Source organism: Podarcis gaigeae, assembly GCF_964106915.1.
Source record: "Podarcis gaigeae genome assembly, chromosome: 1".
Lineage (NCBI taxonomy): Eukaryota > Metazoa > Chordata > Lepidosauria > Squamata > Lacertidae > Podarcis > Podarcis gaigeae.
In genome coordinates this window covers 30867675-30889790 of record NC_139678.1, presented here as the reverse complement: position 1 = coordinate 30889790, position 22116 = coordinate 30867675, and the positions used below count along the sequence as shown (strand labels likewise).

The window sequence follows — 22116 nt, the reverse complement described above, 5'->3', positions numbered from 1 at the left end:
TTTCAAGTAAAGACTCAGATCTGATGCTTTCCTCACAGCTATACAGAAATCAAGCTGGTTGTCTTCTTTTGGGGACCTTGGGAATTAGTGGGGCCTAATTTATGAGAGAGGACTTGAACAGAGTGACCTGAATAGAAGCAGCAACTCTGAGTTGTGATCTAAAACATGGCACAATAGTTTATGATGCCACTGAGTCATCAAAAAGTCTACTCTATCCTTGGGCAGGGCACTTACCTTTGAGTTTGTTTGTTTCCAGTCCACAAAGTGGATGCACTTACATATTTGTAGGGCCCTTTTCCAGGATGAACGTGATAAGCAGTTTGAAGTGCTTCTCACACTGAAAGTGCTAGTGGCAAAATTCTTGGAAATCTCTTTTTAATTGTCCCACGCACTGAAGTGGGATATGTTGTGCCTTACATTATAGCAGGGACTGCAATCTGTTCCCAGTATAAAAAACTGGCAGTGATCTAACCATTTTCATTGGAGGGAAGGGCCAAAGTTGTGGAGCTTTTTTTAGGGGCCAACATTACGTTCGGTGATCACTTTCTTTCATCCCGCGATCTACCTGATAGACATCACTGCATTATAGCTTTCAGTTGTGGCTCTGTCATTCATATAAATGATCTGAGTTTCAGGAATCTCTGCCCACATTTGTTTCACTATGATAATAGCTCCAAAGCAGCCCAGGTGTGGAATGATAAGAGGGACTTTCAGGGCGATGCCTGGCAAATGAAGATCTCCAGCAAACATTGTGGGAGTTAATGATTTGTAAGTTTAGATGGTATTATTGGTTTCACAATTGAAAACAAGTTAATATATTGAAAGGTCAAACATGACACAGTCCATAATTTGAATTTCTCCACCATAACATGAGGAGCTATTTAGTTTTCACAATTTATTTTGTAACACATTTGTCATATATGTTTGTAATAACAATTATATATTTCAGTTTTCCTAAGTTCTGCTCCTGTTTCACAGTTATTGTGAAATAGCTGGTAATACCAACAAAACAGAAGCGATGTATTCTGGTTCTGTGTTTAAACAGCAGTCCGTAGAGTTGGTTGTGACAGAGCAGGGCACATTAACCTAAATATGCAAGTCAAGTTTTCCATGTAGAAAAGCAAAGCTTTGATTCCACCTTCATACAAGATAAGCGAGATACAGCCATGCAGCCTGCATAGCAGTCACAAATGCTGAAAGTCTGGCCTGAGAGCCCACCATCGTCTGTAAAAGAGAGAATAAGTTTTTCCAGTTCACTTAGTCTATTTAGAGTAGACTTCTTGTGAAGGAATGCCCAGTTAGACAAAAAGGTGGGACCTGCCACAAAATACTACATTGTCTTTTCATCTCACAATAGGAATGTTTATAAGAAGAGAAGAGTCTGCTAAATTAGGTCAGCGGCCCATCTAGGCCACAATCCTGTTCTCTTAGCGGTAAATCAAATGTTTAGGGGAAATGCAAAGGCAGCACCTGAATGCAACAGCATTCAGCTGCGATTCCCAGCAACTGTTCAGCCAACCTGCTACAACCTCCCCCAGCAGACCAGCCATCCCCACACCAAATTCCCAGTTTCTATTTCCCAACGTGAGTATGCTTAGTCCTTATTGGACAGGCTCCCCCTCACACCTAAGTTGGCCGATACCTCTCTTTGGTTTCACAGCACCCCTGTTTTAGATCAGTTTCTGTTGGCACTCACCACCTGAGTTTGCTCTTAAAGGGAGTGATGTACTGTGTTAACTAAGCCCATTCTCTCTCTATCTCAGCTAGGAGAACTGACATGCTAGGATGTCACAGCACGTACAATATTAGGTTCATCCGTGTTTGTTAGCTGCAGGGTTGATATGAAGTACCCATCCTTATCGACTCATATAAATATCTTTAAAAAGGATACCTAGTTTTGGATTTCCTCTTTGAAAAGGCTTTGCATTTTAAAATTTAGGAAACAATTTAACTTTGTTGTGTATTTAGGGCAGCAATGTAATTATACATAGGGCTGAGGCACAAAGTGCTAGCACACCTTAACACAGGCTCAGTGCAAGAACATTGCATGCTAGTTCAGTGAGCCCTGGTTGAAAGTCCTTTGCTGTTTAAAATTGTGAGAGTTCACAGGAGGCAGCCTAAAAAGCTTCCTGACAATGGGGAGCTCATCTGGGCTTAAATCTCACAACCTTTAGAAAACAGTTTGATACATTTTTATTCTTTCAAAGCCTTCAGTAAGAATATGTAACTTTTGCTTAAGATGTCAAAAGGTTTTTGCTTATGTATCTTACTCATGTTGATGTTCTATAATTTCGTCATTGTTATGGGTGTTATGGTCCTCTGTACACTGTTTGGGGTTTTGTTCAGCTGAATAGGTATATTCACACACAAATTGGTATTAACTTGATTTCAATTTGAGAGGCAGTTAACATAAGAGGAACCCTCCTGGATTCAGCCAAAGGCACGTCTAGTCCAGCATCCTGTTTTCATAGTGGCTAACCAAATGACTATGTAAAGTCTGTTAGGATATGAGCGCAATAGCATTCTTCCTACTTGCGATTCCTAACAATTTGTAGTCGAAGGCACACTGCTTCAGTCCTAAGGACTGTATTTTACTAGTGCCTGGCTTCAAATGAATGTTGGGTGGGCTTAATACTGGTCTTAAGAATGTCTAGCCAAGTGTATCCAAATGCTTGGATATTTGTGCATACTCCGCCAGCTTAAACTGTGGAATTTGGCTTTAGCTGGTGAAGCTAGCATAAGCAGAATTGATAGCTGGAGAGTTCTGAGCCTTTATAGGATTTGTTAATCATAAAATGGTAGAATTGGAAGGACAAGGCTCCTCTAGTCCCTTGCATAATGTTGCTCCTGTCAGGATAAGTGGCGGTCCTGCAGTGATCACTTCTGATAGCTTTTGGTAAAATGAAGATGAAGTAGATTTAAAACAACCTCCTCTGTAGACCGTAGATAAGTTTACTGGACTAGACAAGTGTGAGAGATGACAAACACCATCTGATGATGTTTTCTGTGTTTAGCTTGGCATTGCAGCGGGTTTCCTCCTGCCTCCAGTTCTGGTTCCTGATGTGGAAGAGGAGGAGAAGCTGGCCTATCATATTAGCATCATGTTTTTTATGACTGCAGCTGTGGCAACAGCACTCTTCATCTTAGTAGCTGTTGGTAAGTAGATTTAAGTGGGATACAGTTTAAGGCTGATTTATAAATCACGTTTGGACACTGTGTGAACTCCGGAAATCGTGAACTTCTCTTTTTGACACCTGCTTCTTCTAAATATGTACTGTCTGGAAATAGTAAATCCATATGACAAACCTCTAGGTGAGAATGATGACTAAAGTTTGCACCAGATAGGTTTATTCTTTTCTGAAATCGGCTTCTCATCAGCTAATCACCAGGGCTTGCAAAGTGCCATACACATGCCATGCAAGCAGCGGTGATCAGTTGATTGCTGAAGCTTCCATGGCTTCATCGCCATCTGATCACTCATAAGGGCCAAAGGAGATCATGTGACATCAGGAGATTGACAGGCTGAGGCCCCACCCATTTGTCAAAATCAGCCCACGGGATGAGGGAAACAAGTTCCCAGCCCCTGCTCTGCAAGGTTCTTTGCCAATGCCCCTATGTTTGTTCTGCAGAGTCGGGCACAGCATCCAATCCATTCCTAACTTCTGGTTCTGTGCTCTTTCCATAGTGTTCAAGGAAAAGCCTGCACATCCTCCGAGCCGGGCCCAAGCCTTGATCCACACAGCATCACCTGAGGAATATTCCTATCTGCAATCTATTGTCCGTCTGTTTCGCAATGTCAACTTTGTGCTTCTAATAGTCAGTTATGGTAAGGTTCCTTTCCTGCTGATAAGAAGCAGCCAACATGGCAGTTTCTCTGTCATTCATTCGTTTTCTTTAATTCTTAGGCTGCTTTTGTACCATACAGTACTCAAGGCAGCAAGCTTAAGTATAAAACAGCAACTCCTTTTGTAATAAGCCATGCTTTAAAACAACAACACAGAAAACATTCCAAATTGAGTTAAAGATAAAATAAAATTAAAATTAATTCTGCTTTTAGAAAGACACATACCAAAGCATCCAATTTCCTTTAAGACAGTCTGCAACTAATATTTGTGTGAGGAAAGAGCACAGTCAGAACCACATCCCATGATCAGTTGTGATTTGTGTTCCCCTTTCTGTTAGCCCCACCTATGTAAAAGGTTGTAACTTTGTATTAAGAAGAAAGCTTCCTTGTACTTAGTCTTGACAGAGGACTCTTGCTGCTGTCAGCACCATCATCAAAATGTTTAGAGGCACTCCTCTGATTTCTTCATGGGTCAGTATTGAAGACACAATGAACATTTCTCTTCCACCCCACTTTATTCCACTGCTTTAAATGGTAAACTCCATAAGACACAGTTTGCTAACTTTGATAAATAACAACAACAACTCTGAGCACATGCACTTTCATATTTTTAACTCAATCAGTCAGTTGAATATGAAGGTTGAAACTGGAAACTCTATTTGCCAACACAGTACAGAGGGATAGCTTTAAAACAATTATTTTTCTTCCTCATTTTGCAAACACGCACACCAAAAAACCTTTAACAAAACAGCAACTCAGAGAAAATAAAAAGGAAGAGAAAGTTTTTGAACGGAATATGAAGAAACCTCCTTTGAGGAAGCATCTATAAACAGGGAGGAGTTGTAAAGTTATGTGGAAATGTGTGGGCAGGGTTCAGCTGAGGAGTCCAGTCAGCAGAAGCCCTAAGCAAAGACTTTCACTTGCACAGTAGGCCTGTCCTGTCCTCCTCCTGCACACACACACACACACACACACACACACACACACACACCATAGCTGCCAATTTACAGATTTGAAAATAAGGGACCAGCAGCCAAAAGAAGGGACCTGCAGCCTCACCTGTTCCAGGCACTCCAGTCTTCCTGTCCTCCTGCAGTCTGGTCAAACTCATGCTGGTAGCTTCGAGAACACTGTCCAACCAACTTTGTAACGAGAGGTTCAACTGAATAGAATCTGAATCACATGCACCATAAGGCCTATGCAGCCTCAACTTAAGATGGCTCCCCGGCCTGGCTTTGTACTGCAAGGTTTGCAGCAGCACATGCAACAAAATGGCGTCCAGCATTCAAAATCCCCCTCAGCTTGCATTAACTAGCCACAGACAAGGCATGCAAGCTCCACCCCCCAGTCATTCTTAGACTTCTTATTGGGTGAGCAACACAGCCAAGCAACACAGTTGGAGCCTCCCTCCTCCCTGGCAGGGAGGGAGGGAGAGGAGCTGCTTCCTTTGAAATTTAAGGGGCATCATTTAAGGGACATTTAAGGGACATCCATCAATAAGGGACAGCAGCGCGACATGGCGCTGGAATAAGGGACTGTCCCTTCAAATAAGGGACACTTGACAGCTATGACACACACCCTGCCCCAAAATTGACTCAGGAGTTGGGTGGGAGCAGTGGCGTAGTGTGGGGGTGCAGGGGGGGCCCGGCCGCACCGGGCACAACATCTGGGGGTTAGGGTTAGGGGGTGCAAATCCACGGGTTAGGGGGCACAAATTACTTGCCTTGCCCCGGGTGCTGACAACCCACGCTACACCACTGGGTGGGAGTACCCCCGGGGACAGCATGTGGCAGGAGAAGAGGGGGAATTATTCTGTCCGACAAGCTGAAATGCTTGCCCATAATTCCTCCCAATGAAATGCTTGCCTCATAATTCCTCCCAATGTCATCTGCTCAACAGAAGTCTCAGTTATGGGCCCTAGCACAGCGAGAGTGACTTGATGGTTGTGTTCAGTTCTCTCTCCACAGTAACAGAAAAGATTGATATGTCTCCTGTTCTCTATGGGTTCTCTCTAGCTCTAGACAACAACCACCTTATTTGTTTATTTGAGAGATCAGGGTATGCAGTGTTGTAAAGACAGACCTCTCATTGCTGTGAGAGCTCTGGCTCCAGTTCTGCTATGTAGCCAAAGGAGTGATTGGGTGGTTTGGCTTCCTGGCTGAAAGAGATGGAGCAATTTTGGGGGTGTCTTTTTTTCCTTCCTCCTGTGCACAGTGCAGAAGATGTCTTGAGTAGGAATACAGTTTGCAGAGTGTTCCTGCTTCCCCTTAATCCCTCCAGAACCAGTACTGTACTGCAGAGTCTTTTAGCATTCAGGCATCTCTGCTGCTCTGAGCATCACAATTAGTTGCTAGAGACAGTCCTACTATTGTTCCGCATTTGAATTCTTTTGAGGAAATAGAGACGCACGACTTTCAGACAGAAAGTCTTCTCTCTCCTTTTTGTCCCTGTCATTCAGTGGAACGGAATTCAGAAGAAAGAGGCACGGATCAGTTACGGATTAAAGTAATTCCAAAAAAAAAAAAAAGGATGGAAATGGATCTTCCTGAGAGCATTTCTCACATTTAGGCCATTTAGTTATTATTAGTATTTAATTTGTTGGTTGCTTTATCTTGCCCAGGGCAGCCCAAAGCAATGTGTAGCCAGTTATGATGTACTAGTTACAGGTAGCTAGCCGTGTTGGCCTGCCGTAGTCAAAACAAAATAAAATAAAGATAAAAAAATATAAAAATTCCTTCCAGTAGCACCTTAGAGACCAACTATAAGTTAGTTAGGGACGCGGGTGGCGCTGTGGGTAAAACCTCAGCGCCTAGGACTTGCCGATCGTCAGGTCGGCAGTTCGAATCCCCGCGGTGGGGTGCGCTCCCGTTGCTCGGTCCCAGCGCCTGCCAACCTAGCAGTTCGAAAGCACCCCCGGGTGCAAGTAGATAAATAGGGACCGCTTACTAGCAGGAAGGTAAACGGTGTTTCCGTGTGCTGCGCTGGCTCGCCAGATGCAGCTTGTCACGCTGGCCATGTGACCCGGAAGTGTCTTCGGACAGCGCTGGCCCCCGGCCTCTTAAGTGAGATGGGCGCACAACCCTAGAGTCGGACACAACTGGCCCGTATGGGCAGGGGTACCTTTTTATAAGTTAGTTATTGGTATGAGCATTGGTGTGCATGGTTTCTGAAGAAGTGTCCATGCACATGAAAGCTCATACCAATAACTAAATTGGTCTCTAAGGTGCTACTGGAAATATTTTATTTTATTTTTTATTTTGTTTCAGTTATTATGTGTTATGATTTATGTATTCAATTTATATCCTCCCCTTCCTCCCAGAGTATCCCAGGGTTTTTCCAGTCTATAGTTTTGAAAACTATTCCTTTTAACCTCTTTCCCAGCCTCCTTTCACAGATAAGCAGGTTGAAAACATCCAAAACTACCAAATATTTTGTATATCTTGGACTATATAGAGGCAGGGTGTCACTTATTTCCCTCCCTCCAGATAATCATTCCACAGCTGCACTGCTGTGGCTACATTGGACTTAAATGTTGCTAGGTGTGTGTGGGGGGGAATTGTGGGGGGTGAATCTTGCTTTGGATTAAACTGTGACAGGGAGCAGGTAGGTGTAGCAGTAGCATTCCTGGAACAGGGATAGCCAACTCTCAGTTCGGGGGCTTCACCTGGCCTCCACAAGCAATTTTTTCCACCCTTTCCCAAGACTCTGCCAATGGTTCAAACTCTAATAAGATTCAAACAAACAAACAAAAAGCACTAGGGGAGAAAGGGAGATGACAAAACTTTCTCTAATGAGCAGTTAGCCAGGCATTCATTTTCTCATACAAATTAATAGGACATTCCTTTTGGCTTCCAAATTTATCATGAAGCTTTTCAGTGAAGTCATGCATTGGTTTGGGTGTGTGTGTGTGGTTGTTTCTTTTACAGCAATGACAGCTGTAACAAGTAGGGCTCTGCATGCTTCTCTATAAGGTCACACTAAAATCTTGTGATGCTGTGGTCTTGTGACAAGAGAAAGGATGTGGTTTTATTTGTACAAATGACATGAAATGAATTCCAGAGTCCTTGCAAGTTCCTGACTTCTACCAGTTCCCCCACCCTCCACCCCGCCAAGACTGTGTTATTGGCCTTAAGCATATCCTTCAATGCATCCCATTTCTCTGTCAAAACAGTGTAGCACAAAGGTCAAGGTGTGCTGCTGCCTATGCTCAGGGTCAGATGGTCCCCTGGAATGTGTGCTGTCAGCATCTTGCCTGCCTTATCACTTCCTCGGTGGTTGGCTTGCTGATTGTTTGAAGAGTGTGCCAGAGTGATTGCAATCGGCCTTCCTCCTGAAGAAGACAGGAGTATTCAAAGTTCACTGTCATGTCTCTCGACTGGGAGTTCTTGACTTCCTTCTGTGTGGTTTATCGCCCTTTTGTAAATAGCAGGCTTTCCATTCTGCGTCCTGTATGGCCATGTTAAATATTCTGCAGTGTGTTGTTTTTGCCACAGCACGGCTGGCAGAATTTGGATTCATTGTAAGTGTGGTCAAACTAGCAGTCCATCCTACTGAGATGATGATGGTGATGATGATTGATATTACCGACCACACTGAGCAGAAGGGCAGTGAACTGTCACTGATCTCTTGGACCTGATCGTACAAATCAGGTCCTAACTTTAAAGAAAAGGATCGATAGCGATGAAAGGTTTAGAAATCACTGCTGTGTCTGCAGCAATTAATTCTACTGTGGGCAGAGGCCAGTGATGAATCTGTGCACTTTGTGCATTTCGTTATTGTTCTGACAAGTCCCCTTTAGGAATCCAAACTGCTGCATTGTGCTTTGGGGATGTTGAAACAGCTCATTTGTCTCCTTCCCGTTAAACACGGAAACTGAAACGCAGCGAAAGGCTCCGCTAGAGACATTGATGGAGCTGTGAAGAAGCACCACACTATTTTAGAAGTATGAATGGTGACAGCGGCAGCGGCTGGGCTTGTGGGGAGAGCTGGGCTGCCGTAAAAGTGTACATCAAAGGCTGTGCCAAGTTATTCAGATGGTCTCCTCTAGAAAATTGTGAAAGAGGAGTTGCAGACTGCATCCCTGTGTACTGCATCCCTCTCACCTGTGCTCTGGGTTTTTTTTCATTATCTCTACCCTCCCTCCGGCTCCTACCTGGCTAATGAGACAACGGCTTTGATGTGACTGAATGATGCTTGTTCCAAAGTAATGCCCTCTTCTAGTCATTGTCCCATCTGTGCGCCTGCATTTCAGTACTGTATTTCTTAAATTCCCCCCTGTCCCAATAAATAAACTCAAGTGTACAATTGCAGGAAGAGGAAAGGGTGTTGTGTGTGTTCAGGAAATACCTGAAGATTAGTATCAAGATTGCGAAGACAACAAAGTTGGTCTATGTGTGTTCATCCAGACTTTAACAAGGGTTCAAACCCCGATTTAGATTTGACCCCACTGGATTTTGTGGTTGAGACCTGGCAGTGCTGCTGTTTGTCTCATAATCCAGGGCACGCTATGAATTTGCTGTCTTGTTATCTACCTTCCAGGTTTAAACACAGGCTGCTTCTATGCTCTCTCAACCCTACTCACCCGCATGGTGATCAGCCACTATAAGGTAAGTGACGTTCTGTTCAGCTGTCATGGCTTCCCCTTCAGGACACTGGCCCTTGCTGCATAATAGATGCCTGTGATCCTCTGTTCTAGGGGAGCCTTAGAATGAAGAACGAAGGCGAGAGCCTGAGAACACGAGGCTGAAATCATTTCTGAGCCTCTTAATTCCATGTATGTGAGCGCTCAGTCGTTTTCTGATGCTCAAGGGGAAAAGGAAGAGAGACATTCGAAAAATCAAGGCAGATTTCACGCATATATATTCCAAGCAGAATGTCATTTTAAGCCTTGTGCATGGGAGAAACACTCCTGATTTTGTGTACGCGTGTGGATTAGGAATATAATACCACCTCCCAACAGTGTCTTCAAAGCCTAGTCGTGCTGATAATGCCTCGAGATTCTCCCTAGTCCATGCCTCTTTAATCATTGGCATGCTGCCCTTGGGAAATTGTGCATGTGAGTATGTGGTCCTCAGGCTGGAGCAGGTTCTCATTCCATTGCCTGAAGGAAGATTCTCACCTAGTGAGCCTCACTGCTGGAGAGGAGCCTTGAGCAGGGTCTCTCTGGTCCCAGCCTACCCCCTGGGTCCTGCGTACCACATCGGTTTTCAGTGCTCTTGGTTCCACCCCGAGGTCTCCTGTTGTCCCTCCAGCTGTTTGCGTGCTTGAAAGCAAACTGCTCTGTGCATTTGTGTGTTGCTGATGCAGGATGAGCAGCTGAACGCTGGTCGAATTGGCCTCACCATTGTCGTGGCTGGCATGGTTGGAGCTTTGATCACTGGCCTCTGGTTGGACAGAACCAAAACATACAAGTAAGTCCTTTATACCACCCCTATTCAGCGGGTAAGTATAGGAGGAAACTCTGCAGGAGCTGCTTCCTGCTTTGGAAGAGCTTTGGAACTATTTGGCTGAAATCCTTGGCACATGCGCCTGTGACATCCACTGTTTGCGGTGTGGGGCTTTGCTTGTCCTAGCTAAATGAACTGTGCATTGGAGAGACTAACAGAAAGTATAGCATTTTGTTTATTTTTAAAAAGCTTGGTAGGAGGAAGATGCGGGGATCACAGTTTGGAGTAAAGGCTTGCCAAGAGGTCCAAGAGCATTTTTATATATTGTAGAAGTAAAGGTAAAGTGACCCCTGACCATTAGGTCCAGTCGTGGCCAACTCTGGGGTTGTGGCGCTCATCTCGCTTTACTGGCCGAGGTAGCTGATGTACAGCTTCCGGGTCATGTGGCTAGCATGACTACGCCACTTCTGGCAAACCAGAGCAGCGCACAGAAACACCGTTTACCTTCCTGCTGGAGTGGTACCTATTTATCTACTTGCACTTTGATGTGCTTTCGAACTGCTAGGTTGGCAGGAGCAGGGACCGAGCAACGGGAGCTCACCCCGTCGTGGGGATTCGAACCACTGACCTTCTGAGCGGCAAGTCCTAGGCTCTGTGGTTTAACCCACAGCACCACCCACGTCCCTCATATTGTAGAAAGGCTGGTTTAAATGTGTAGCATCCCTAAGATATTGCATTGATTTACTTCCTAAGATATGTCTATAACTTTTTGAATGTGTTTCTAGGGAAAGAGAGGTGGGTAGCTAGAGTAAAGGGGAATTGAGATGCACCACAATATTCCTCTTAGGTCCAGATTAGATGCTTTCTTGGCATATGTGTGATGACACAAGGAACAATTGCTGGGCAGGAGGTAGGGATGCTTAACTCCCCCCCCCCCCCCCCCGGCCACTGATTCTCCCCTGCAAATGTGTTCAGTTACATAAAAATGTGTTTCCTGCTTTTCTGGTGCCTTCACACCACTCAAGGCAGCTCACAGCAATTAAAGCCAACCACTAATATAATAAAAACTGAAGCGATACAAGTTTTTATCTGATAAAACAAATGCCTTACCTCAGCAGGAAGATTTTCTGTGATAAGGCAATGAAAGTGAGTGAGTGCGCCCACAAACAAAGTATTGTGAGGAAAACTAAGAGCAAAGACAGATCTCAAAGCACTCTTCAGGATGCAGGAGAGGTTAATACAGTGGTACCTCGGGTTAAGTACTTAATTCATTCCGGAGGTCCGTTCTTAACCTGAAACTGTTCTTAACCTGAAGCACCACTTTAGCTAATGGGGCCTCCTGCTGCTGCCGTGCTGGCGGAGCATGATTTCTGTTCTCATACTGAAGCAAAGTTCTTAACCCGAAGTACTATTTCTGGGTTAGCAGAGTCTGTAACCTGAAGTGTATGTAACCTGAAGCGTATGTAACCTGAGGTACCACTGTACTGCTTCCATTTCCTTATCCAGGGAAATCTGTCTAGTGCTATAGCCTATCTGAAGAGGTAGGTTCTGGGTCTGGCAGGTTCTTACACATGCAGAGTCTGTAACATGAAGCGTCTGTAACCCAAGGTACCACTGTAATGGACTGGAATTGAAAAGTTGAGTGGTGAAGAGCTAGGAAGTAGGAATTTTGCAGAAGGCTGCGGGTTGTCAGGGCTGTTTTCTGTTTTGCAAAGCTAGAGCTATTGAAAGTTTGGTACCTAGGGACAAAAACTTTTAATTTTCTGCCACTGTGGTGTGTTCAAACAGTCCTTAAATATCTGGGTTTCATAAATTGCTTTAAGTATTTCTAAAGGTAATTAAAAAAAAAAACACCCAATGTGCGGCACAGAGTTGTCACTGTCCACCTAGCTGCATATACCATAATTCAGTGACCCTGTATAAGGATACTTCCTATATCCTCACAAGTGTTGTGACCCTGGTGGTGTGACTCAATCCAGGCCTGCTCCAGGCTGATTTATACTTGCTGATTTATACTTCCCAGAAGGCAGCTGTGCCACTGCATGGAAATCTCCGTCAAAGGGCTTTCTGTCTTAAACAGCAGCCCCTAACGGCTAGTTTTTAGCACTGCTTAACATCATGCTTTCTCTATAGAGGCTCTATACGTAGTTAAGCTGGGATGACAGAAAGAACAAGTGAAGAAGATAAGTGTGTGGAGGAGGAAGGAAGCATTATTATTTTGGCAAATAATAGACTTTCGGGGGAAGGATAAACCCTTCTCCCCTGCAGATACCTCCCTCGCCCTCACTTTAGCGCAGTGAGGTGAACCCTTGGTTTATGCTTCCCTCAGTATCAATCAATCAGTTTATTGTATGTAGCCAAAGGCCTTCACAATGGACAACAAAGGGATTCCTCTAAAATCGCACAACATTACCAGTAACATCTACAGCATAAAAGTCTGCAGCATGAAAATCAACAGCATAAAGTATGATGCATTAACATAACTGGACTGGAGCTTCTTAGCTGCCAAAGCAAAGATGTGAAATTTGTAAATATTTATCGGCTAAGGGTTCAACTATCACTTCCTGGGGGGGGGGTCAGCCTGCTTCCCACAGTAACATGTAGGACTACCCTGAAACAGAGGTGAGTAAAATGAATTATTTTGGGTGAATTTAGCTGCTAGGGAGTGATATGTTTCTTCTCATCTGATTTAACAAGGATCCTGCAAAGCCTCTTGCCGTTTTTACCACTTATGGATAAGAATTAATCCATGCACACACAAGCACAAATGCTATAAATCCCCTAAAGTACAGGAAGGGGTTTTTAAAATTATTATTATCATTTGAGAAGGAAGCTTTTGAGAAGTTGCATGACCAATTAGATCATGCTGGTAAGGGTTTCTGTGACGCTCTCTTTCGGCTGAAACCAAATAGCAGGGCGTTATTTTTTCCTTTTCTTTTAGCTTGACAGGGGTGATGTACGGCAACTGTTGCTGATTTGCCCTTTATATAACTGGGAAAGGTACCCATCCCTCCTGCCAAGCCATTCTCTGGAATGCAGGGTACTGACAGAGAGTGCTTTTTCAGAGTGAAGCAAGATGGATACAATTTTACTGTATCCTGGTTATCCCTGATATAACAGCTTGGCAGCTTCTTGTTGTTCTGTGCATGTTTGCTCTGAAAATAGCAGGCTGCCCTCCCATTAAGCCTTAAGGATAGATCTCTGAGCCAACGCAGAACTGTAATCACTGAACTTATATATACCTCCTACCACTGTAAACAGTAACTCTGTACTTTAGCAGCCCTGCTGAGTTATTGCTCCAGTTGACTAGAAGTAGAATGCAAATCGTGACTGCCCTTAATCTCACTCCCTTTAATAGCAAACTTAGAGTGCTAACTCGGTTTGGATGACTCAGTCTCAGCCTCTCTTGTCCTTTTCCCATATTAAAGTACATCCCTCCCTGTTCCCTAGCAGATTTTTTAAAGAAATCCAGGGAGATCCTAGAAATCTGTGTGTAAAATGTCTCTCACCATCCCTGCTCCACCCAAGGAATACCTAGCAAGCGTACTGAAGCTCTCACTCCTGTTCTTACTTTAATACTGTAAAGTAGCTTGGATCAGCTTCAAAGCTCTGCCGTTCCTGATAAATATGCTTCAAAAATGATGCAGGAAGTGATTGTATGTTGTTTCCTGTCTAGTAGCATGTACAAAAGACCATGGTACAGACAATAAGATGGCTGTACAATTGCACGGTGTCCATCATCATGAACAAGATATTTACCCAGAAGGAAGTCCCATTCAGTTCAGTGGACTTACTTCTAAGGAAGTTTATTTAGGATTAGAGCTTTCAGTTAGTAAAGGTCCCCCAGGTCTTGCTAGTTGAAAAAATGACCAATTAAAGGGCCAGTAGTTGGGAGAAGCAGGGAGACCTTTCTTGGTTGATTGAAGGCTTCAATCCTGACAGGTTACATGGGCGAGTGTCCAAAAGCAAGAGGCCATTACAAACCCCCCTTCTCTCTGGCAAACGTATAGCCAGCAGCCCGGGGCTGTGCTGCCCACCTCTGTCCAACTGAGATGTTGTCACATACAATGAGGGAGAGGGTGAGGAGCGTGAATCAGACTTCCCAAATGCACCACCAGGAATACTAGATTGGCTCCACCAGTGCACTTGCACCATGCCAACCTTGCTGCCACTGTACTCCTCCCCATCTCAGGATAATGCAGCAACACACCAGCCAGAGGTCAGGGGAGGGGTACAGCCCCGCCATGCTGTTCGCTGCTGGGAACAGAAAGCTTGTTACCTTTTTAAGGTAAAGGTAAAGGGACCCCAGACCATTAGGTCCAGTCGTGGCTGACTCTGGGGTTGCGGTGCTCATCTCGCTTTACTGGCCGAGGGAGCCGGTGTACAGCTTCTGGGTCATGTGGCCAGCATGACTAAACCGCTTCTGGAGAACCAGAGCAGCACACGGAAATGCCGTTTACCTTCCCGCTGGAGCGGTACCTATTTATCTACTTGCACTTTGACGTGCTTTCGAACTGCTAGGTTGGCAGGAGCAGGAATCGAACAACAGGAGCTCGCCCTATCGCGGGGATTCGAACTGCCGTCCTTCCTATCGGCAAGTCCTAGGCTCTGTGGTTTAACCCACAGCGCCACCCCCATCCTTTTTATTCAACCGCAGTATCACACAATACCACATGTGAGCATTTGTCTGGACTCTGCCAAGCTATAAGTCAGAAGCTGGTGACCTTAGGGACCTCAGCCATTTCATGTTGAGAGCAGCTACAGAAGCCTCTTCCAAGCAGTAGCAGATGCTCCTTGACCTTTAGAAAATATTCCAGGTCAGGCTTTCTCACTGGTCCCTGAGCAATGGGAAGTCTTACTATTTTACACAAGAGGTAGAGCAGGACTTGACAACTTTTGAATTACAGATGTAAGAAATGGGGAGTAGGAGATATTGGCAGGGCCCTACTTCTGGCAGAGGAGGACGACAAGGAGGGCAAGAGGAGTGATGGTGGCGGCAGCAGTGCTCCTCCTATGAGAACTAGCAGCCACCATTTTGTTGTCCCTACAGTGACATAACACTGCAGTGGGGGGTTTTCAGGAAATTCAGGGAAGCTGGTGCAGGCTCATGCATGAGGCTCTTTTCCCTGTCTCTCTGACTGAGGTAGATAGCTTAACAATGCAGTAAGATGCAGTGCAAAGTTCAGGGGACTATTGCAGGACCCACATTCTACCTCTGCTCTTGCATAAAACTAGCTGCCATCTCCTTCAGAGCGGCTGTAGATTAATTTCCTAGGCAAATGCAGCAGAGAGTGATTTCCATGTGCTTTTTATATCCTCAAGTTGTCCTTTGATTTCCCTGCTTTCCTGACTGTGCTCTCTACTTTAATCCCTGCATACTAGTGAAAGCTTCTCAAGAAATAAGCCGAGTGTCAGCTTCACTAACTGGCCTTGTTAATTTCTCCAGTTTCCTATACCTATTGGTTCTTACCAGCATCTGTGTAGGATACCCTGTGTTTAATTTAATTACAGAAATTAAAAAGTGACATTCTAGATATACCACTATGAGGCCCACAGTCTCTTTCTAGGGCCAGGTCAATACATTTTGCTGCCTGAGGTGAAGGAGAGTATGGCGTATCTCCTCCATTCCATGTACAGACACAAAATGTTCTGGTGCTTGAATTTTACTTCAGCCCTGGTGAGGAGACACCTCCTCCACTGAAACTGAGGGCAGCAAGGTAGCCTAGGAGGTGTGAGGCAGGTTGTGCACACCACGTAGATCTGTGTTCCAACAACTTGGTGCTATTACCTGACACCTGAGGTGGCCACTTCACACTGCCTAATTAGGTGGGACTGGCCTGCCACTTTCTAGAGCTAAGAACTTAAGAAGAGCCTGCTGGATCAGGCTATTTGCCCATCGAGTCCCATAGTTTAACTACACGTAGCGTGAATTAAGTACAGTCGTACCTTGGTTGTTGAACGGAATCAGTTCGACTTCCAAAGCGTTTGACTTCCAAATCACGGCTTCTGATTGGCTGCAGGAAGTTCCTGCAGCCAATCGGAAGCTGCGGAAGCCCCATTGGATGTTCGGCTTCCAAAAGAATGTTCAAAAACCGGAACAGTCACTTCTGGGTTTTGATTGTTCAGGAGCCAAAATGTCGAAGTTCCAGGGTGTTTGACAACCAAGGTATGACTGTATTTTATTAGCCATCCTGGATCTTTCAGCACTAAGCTTCCTTGGTTGTCCACGAGTTCTAGGTCTGATTGCATTACCTCCTTTGGTCTGTTGCTGTTAGGAGACATTTGCTGGCCTGGCTGTAGATTGAGGAGCCCCTGCAACTTTCTTGCATGCAAAGATGAATATTGTCAGGCTGTCGGATTAATTTGTTTTTTTATTGGGGTCCCCCCCCCACAATAGAACTTAATTTTAGTTAAAATGTAATGAAATCCCAATTTAAAAACATTGAATACAGCGTAAGAGCAGTAGCTTAATTCTGATTGTGGTTTTGTTTGTTACAGGCAGACAACTCTGTTGGTTTACATCATGTCATTTGTGGGCATGGTGGTTTTCACGTTTACTCTGGACCTAGGCCATATCTGGGTGGTCTTTGTGACAGCAGGTGTGCTGGGGTAAGTTTGCTTCTCCTCTCACACCCAGGGTGAATTTTCTCTTCTTTGAAGGAGTTTCACTCTGAAGGCATTTGGCAGCTGCCTTGACATGGAGATGAAGATGTCTCTTCTTTCTCTCTCCAGTGGAGTGAAGAGTAAGAAAGTACCACAAAGAATGGATACCCAGGCAAAGTGAGAACTCTGGGATATGCATAGCAGCCATCATATCCTTTCATGTCTCTGCTGACCATGAACATCTTGCATTGCAGAGCGTGGTCAAATGAAATGCTATGGGCAACAGCTGCTGGTGGGGTGGGGTGCTGTTGTTGACTTGGCTTCCCAATGTGGAGGTTGCTGACAGTAAAGAGGCGAGGCATCTGGGAGGTTGGTGCAGTGCAGGTGCTGCCGCACGGCCAATCAGACACTTCTGCTGCTGTGTCTGCACTGCACTGACTTCCCTGCAGCCTCACTCCCTCCCCTCTTGGTTACCAGCAGTAACTAACAGGAAGCAAGGTAAGCTATGCCATCCTGCTCTGCGCCACCAGCTGCTCCTGGCCATGGGGAAGCAAATAGGGTTATGCCTTTGAGACTGAAGTGGGGCTTGTAGAAGCACCCTCACTTTGAAACTGTATGGCCCAAACGTTGCAGCTGCTGATGCTTTCCTCCCCGCCAATCTTTCCTGGCAGTTTCTTCATGACTGGGTACCTACCACTGGGCTTTGAATTTGCGGCAGAACTGACATACCCAGAATCGGAAGGGACATCATCAGGCCTCCTTAATGTAGCTGCACAGGTGAGTGCTTGCTCCGAAAATATAGCAGGTAAACAGACTCACTTCTTAGCTTGGCATTGCTGTTGCACAGGAATTCTGTTGATGAATCCAGCTCTTCAAGGTGGTATCATAGAATTGTGGAGTTGGAAGGGACCCTGAACACTTTCCAGTGCAGGAATCTCAACACATGGTCTCCCATCCAGTTTGAAACCATACTGGACCCTGCTTAGCTTTGCCAGTGTGCTAGGTGTAGCAGTGTGACCGGACTATGCTGCAGTAGCTTTCTTCAGTTTCGTTGTAACTCTTGTTTGATCTTGTTTCAGATATTTGGAATAATTTTCACCATTAGCCAAGCACAGATCTTTGAACATTTTGGAACTCAAGCAGGAAACCTCTTCCTCTGCAGCTTCCTGTTTGTCGGCACTGTTATAACTGGTAACTACACTTTCCAATCATTGTCAAACCTTTTTCAGCTGCTGCTTCCTACAACTCTTGTATTGCTACCCCAGCTTAAAGTACTGAGGTTTAGGGTAGGACTGTAATGTTGAATCACTTTGATTGGTTATTTTTAACCTAGGGATGGCAAATCTGTCAAATTTGGTTCTTCCAGTTATTTTCTCTTTCAGTCTTAAACTCAGTACACATTTCTGTAGCATTTCATCATCAACATCATCATCATCATTATTATTATTATTATTTTAATCCTCATGATAATTCATAAGCGTCTTAAAAAATAGAGGATGGTTTCTTAGCCAAAAGGCTGAGATGCCTTTGAGTGAAAATTTCTCCTAACAAACACTTTTTTTTTGTATGCAGTTTTGACTCACATACACAATTTTGCAAGTAAAATAGCTGTGTTTCAGTTTGCATGTACGTTCAGGAAGTGAGCATTAGGTACCTTTCTCATTAAAATGCAAAGAAAATCCTCTTTCTCCAATAGCCCTGTTTATGCCAACCCAGTTGTTTTGTGTCCTTCCATGCTGCTGTTTTAATAATTGAATTAATATTCTGTTGTGTTTTTATTGTGTTATTGTGCTTTTAATCTGGAAGCTGCCTTGGGGACCTGTTTGGGTGGCTAAGAAGTGGAGTGGAATAGATGTTCTAAGATTTAAAAATAATTTATTTTCCACCATGGAGAGGACAGACCCTGTTCCCTACTTCAGTTGTGCTTTCTGAATCGTAAGCCATGTTCTTCATATCGCCCTGCCTTGAGCTCCATTGCTCTGTGAAGAGCTGCTTATGGTCAACACACAGTGACTTCCTGGCTCTGTTTTCTCTTCCTCTAATACCCCAGCTTTCATCAAAGCAGATCTCCGGAGACAGCAGGCCAACCTGCGCGATGAACAGACTGTGAGTAAATCATATATTTATGCTGGTAGCTTATGGCCAACCGTCCCCACCTGTGAGCCTCCTTTGCTATTATCATGATGAATAACTGTGCCAGCTTGAGGGAGTATTGTTGCTGCCTCAGCTGTGCCAGGTTTGGGTTGTTAATGGTTGAATGCAGTTGGATTTTCCTCCAGGAGAAAGTGTGGCATGTGCCTGGGACCAGCTGCGAGTACTGAGAGAGACATGCTGGCAATCTCTCTGTTTGAGGGCATACATCTGGTGCACTAGCCAGACCAGTGTTAGGCTGTTTGTAACCTTAAGTAAATGCAAATACAGCTGCTTAAAGAAAGGTGAAAGATCATGGGTAATATCCAGGGGTGGTGTCCTACTCGCACAATGGACTTCACTTGTGCACACTGAAACTACTCTCCTACCTGCCCACTATGTGCCCCAAAATGTGCCATGGAGGGTTCCCCAAATCCAGTGAGTGTTGGCGGACCCTCCAGAGCAGATTGGGAGGGATGATGGAGGCTCTAGCAGGGAGCTGCTCTGGCTTATCTTAAATTCATTTAGGACTAGGGAACCAGATGTTGCTGGACTGCAACTCCCAGCATCCCTGATAATTGTTTCTGAGAACATAATAAGAGCCCTGCAGGGACTAGATGGGCTTATGCAGTCCATGGGACAGTGCAACGAGATAGAGGGTGGATGTGATGGTGCTCACAGTGTAAAGGTGTCACTGGGCACACTGTCCGATGGGTGGGTGATCCTACCTTTCAGCTGAGGAATGGGCTACTGATCCTTTCCATCTCTAAGATACTGTGCCTGTAAGTTGACCCTTGGGCACAGGAACCAGATGGGCATTTCTGCTTTCCATAAGCTTTTCCTCCAAAGTTCTCCTTGCTACTTTTGTTGTCTATATTCTGACTATTTGATTTTTGTATCAGGCATATATCTTTGGCAAAGTTTCGTAGCAGACGCACAGTAGTACAGGTGACTCTCAACTTACCCTGGGGTTACATTCTGGGCATAGTGAGTAAAGCCAAGAACACACATGGTCAAAATACATTGGGTTCAAAGGCGGGGGAGGGGGGGATTGCCAAAGTTTTTCCCCTCCTTTCTGCCCTCTTTTTTTTTTTTTTTTGCCAGGTGTGTAAAACACAAGTTAAATGCACGGGAGTTGCAAGTTACCTGTACTCAATACTGCAGAACAGACATATTTAGTACAACTTGGGTCATCATTATGTTTTAAATCTTCATCAGAAGACAGTTCTTGAAAAGGCAAACAAAACTAACAAATTTCAAATAACTCCCTAATGTTTAAGCTCCCTGCACTCGATACAGTGACAGTTATGTGATTCTTCTGTGTAAAGCCAAATATTGAAATATTTAGCGTATGCACTGAACTGTTTTTCTGACAGAGTACCTGTGCTCTAGACAGCTGCGTGGCAGGCAAGAATTCAGCAACTGAACCTTTTCCTGGGATACAGGATAGGAATGACTTGCTTGTTACGCAGTTGTTAAAAGGGACAGAATCTCTACCAGGGAGAAAAAAGGGCAATTCTAATTCTGAATCAGGTCATGCTGAATTGGGTAAATGAAGGATTCTGCAATATATAATGAAGATTCTGGTCTTGGATTCTGAATTGTGGAGTTACAAATAGGACTAAGCCAAAAGAGAGGAGTTTCCTTTAATTCACATTGTTATCCTGATTTTTGTTTTTCTTTGGGGGTGGGGAGGGTATCTCAAAATGTGTCATCGCTGTCTTACCAGGAGAAGGAGTGACTGCAACAGTAGTGGGGGGAATTTTACTTTCCAAATATTGCTGAATACAGCTCCCATCAGCCCCAGCAAACATGTCCAATGACCAGTGATGATGGGAATGATAGTTCAGCAACATCTGGAGGGCCAGAGGTTCCCCACGTCTGTGCTATAGCATGCTTTGCTTGGCAGCAGCCCAGGCAGCAATGGTATCAATGCTCCTCTCTCTGTGGCACCCGCTCAGGCTACTGATGTGTTCCTTTGCCCAGGGTAATGTGGAAAGGTAATGTGATGTGGAAAGCATTGTTTTCACTTTGAATTCATTTATTCTTTCATTTATTCTTTCTTTCCAAAGGGAGCCCAGGGTGGCTCACAATAATAAAATGACCTACAAATGACCTATTTCAGAATTGGCTTTGTTTACTTTCCAGTGATGTTCTGATAGTACCAAATTTGATTAATGACACAGCATTGTAGCACCATCATGTTTGCTGCATGGTCCCTGATTGCTAGGGATAACATTGTAAAAAAGGAGGAAAAACATGGTGCTGAAGAAACGACAGAGAGGTGGAGCACAGTGGTTTTGAGAAGAATCACAAGTAAAAGTGAGAAATATGCAACTGGTTTTTATTTTATTTTAAGGGGGGGACACATTGCTCCACATTAATATATAACTTTCAGACCCCAAAATGCTAATGTGAACATTTGGAGCCTCCTTACTTAAAGTGAAACAAATTGGCAGAAGAGAAGTAAGCTAAAATAAATGAATTTATTTAACATTGAGACTACATAATTCTTCAGGGATTAGGTTAATCAGATCTCCTGTGCCTTGGAATGAGTACAGGGCTTATAAAGCTGAACATTCTGTGGAAGTTTTAGTGATCAAAAGTCTCACTTGCTTTCAGTTCTGCGGAGTTTCACCAGCTTATTCCATCATGATTCCCTGTCTGTCTGTCTGTCTGTCTGTTTGTCTGTCTGTCTGTGCCTCCTGTTTTTGTTTTAATTCTGCCCCTCTTTGGGATTGTGACATATGGCTGTTGTTACAGAGACTCCAGGGCAGTAACTGTCAGATAATGAATTATGGACATTGTACCTTAATCCCATCATTTCCCATCCCTGATCAGTAATTCTCAGACTAAGGTAGGAGAATCATACTAACCTGCTTATACAACTCTTTCTGTGAGATGGCACTGGCACCAAACCAATGGCATGTTGCAGGGCCAAAATGTGTAGAGAAAGGGTTTGGTGTGGGGAAAAGCACACTCACTGGATCCAGCATGCTGGATTCGGCTTATGATGCAAATTTGATCACCCACCAAGCAATTGTCAAAGGGAATGTTAAGTCCTCCAGTTAGAACAGCCACTGGATTGGTGCCTTTTTGTGTAAAATAACTATTGCAATTCTCAAAGCACTTTGCTTTGCAATGTTAATTCTA

The 22116-nt window shown here is 44.4% G+C and overlaps 1 protein-coding gene across 3 annotated transcripts in view; it reads left to right on the top strand.

Annotated features, from left to right (window-relative positions):
* Positions 1–22116, top strand: part of FLVCR2 (FLVCR choline and putative heme transporter 2) — a 50657-nt gene that overhangs the window by 16480 nt on the left and 12061 nt on the right. For 2 of the 3 annotated variants that reach the window (XR_014563490.1, XM_083735479.1), the window contains exons 2-9: positions 3015–3156; positions 3686–3826; positions 9383–9450; positions 10151–10254; positions 16729–16839; positions 17505–17610; positions 17913–18024; positions 18884–18939. Coding sequence is in view for 2 of the 3 variants with exons in the window: in XM_083735479.1 (XP_083591605.1) it covers positions 3015–3156; positions 3686–3826; positions 9383–9450; positions 10151–10254; positions 16729–16839; positions 17505–17610; positions 17913–18024; positions 18884–18939 (840 nt within the window). In the remaining variant the exon portion in view is untranslated. Of the gene's footprint in view, positions 1–3014; positions 3157–3685; positions 3827–9382; positions 9451–10150; positions 10255–16728; positions 16840–17504; positions 17611–17912; positions 18025–18883; positions 18940–21726; positions 21821–22116 lie in introns of all 3 variants that reach the window. The other variant, XM_083735478.1, reaches the window with a different exon arrangement.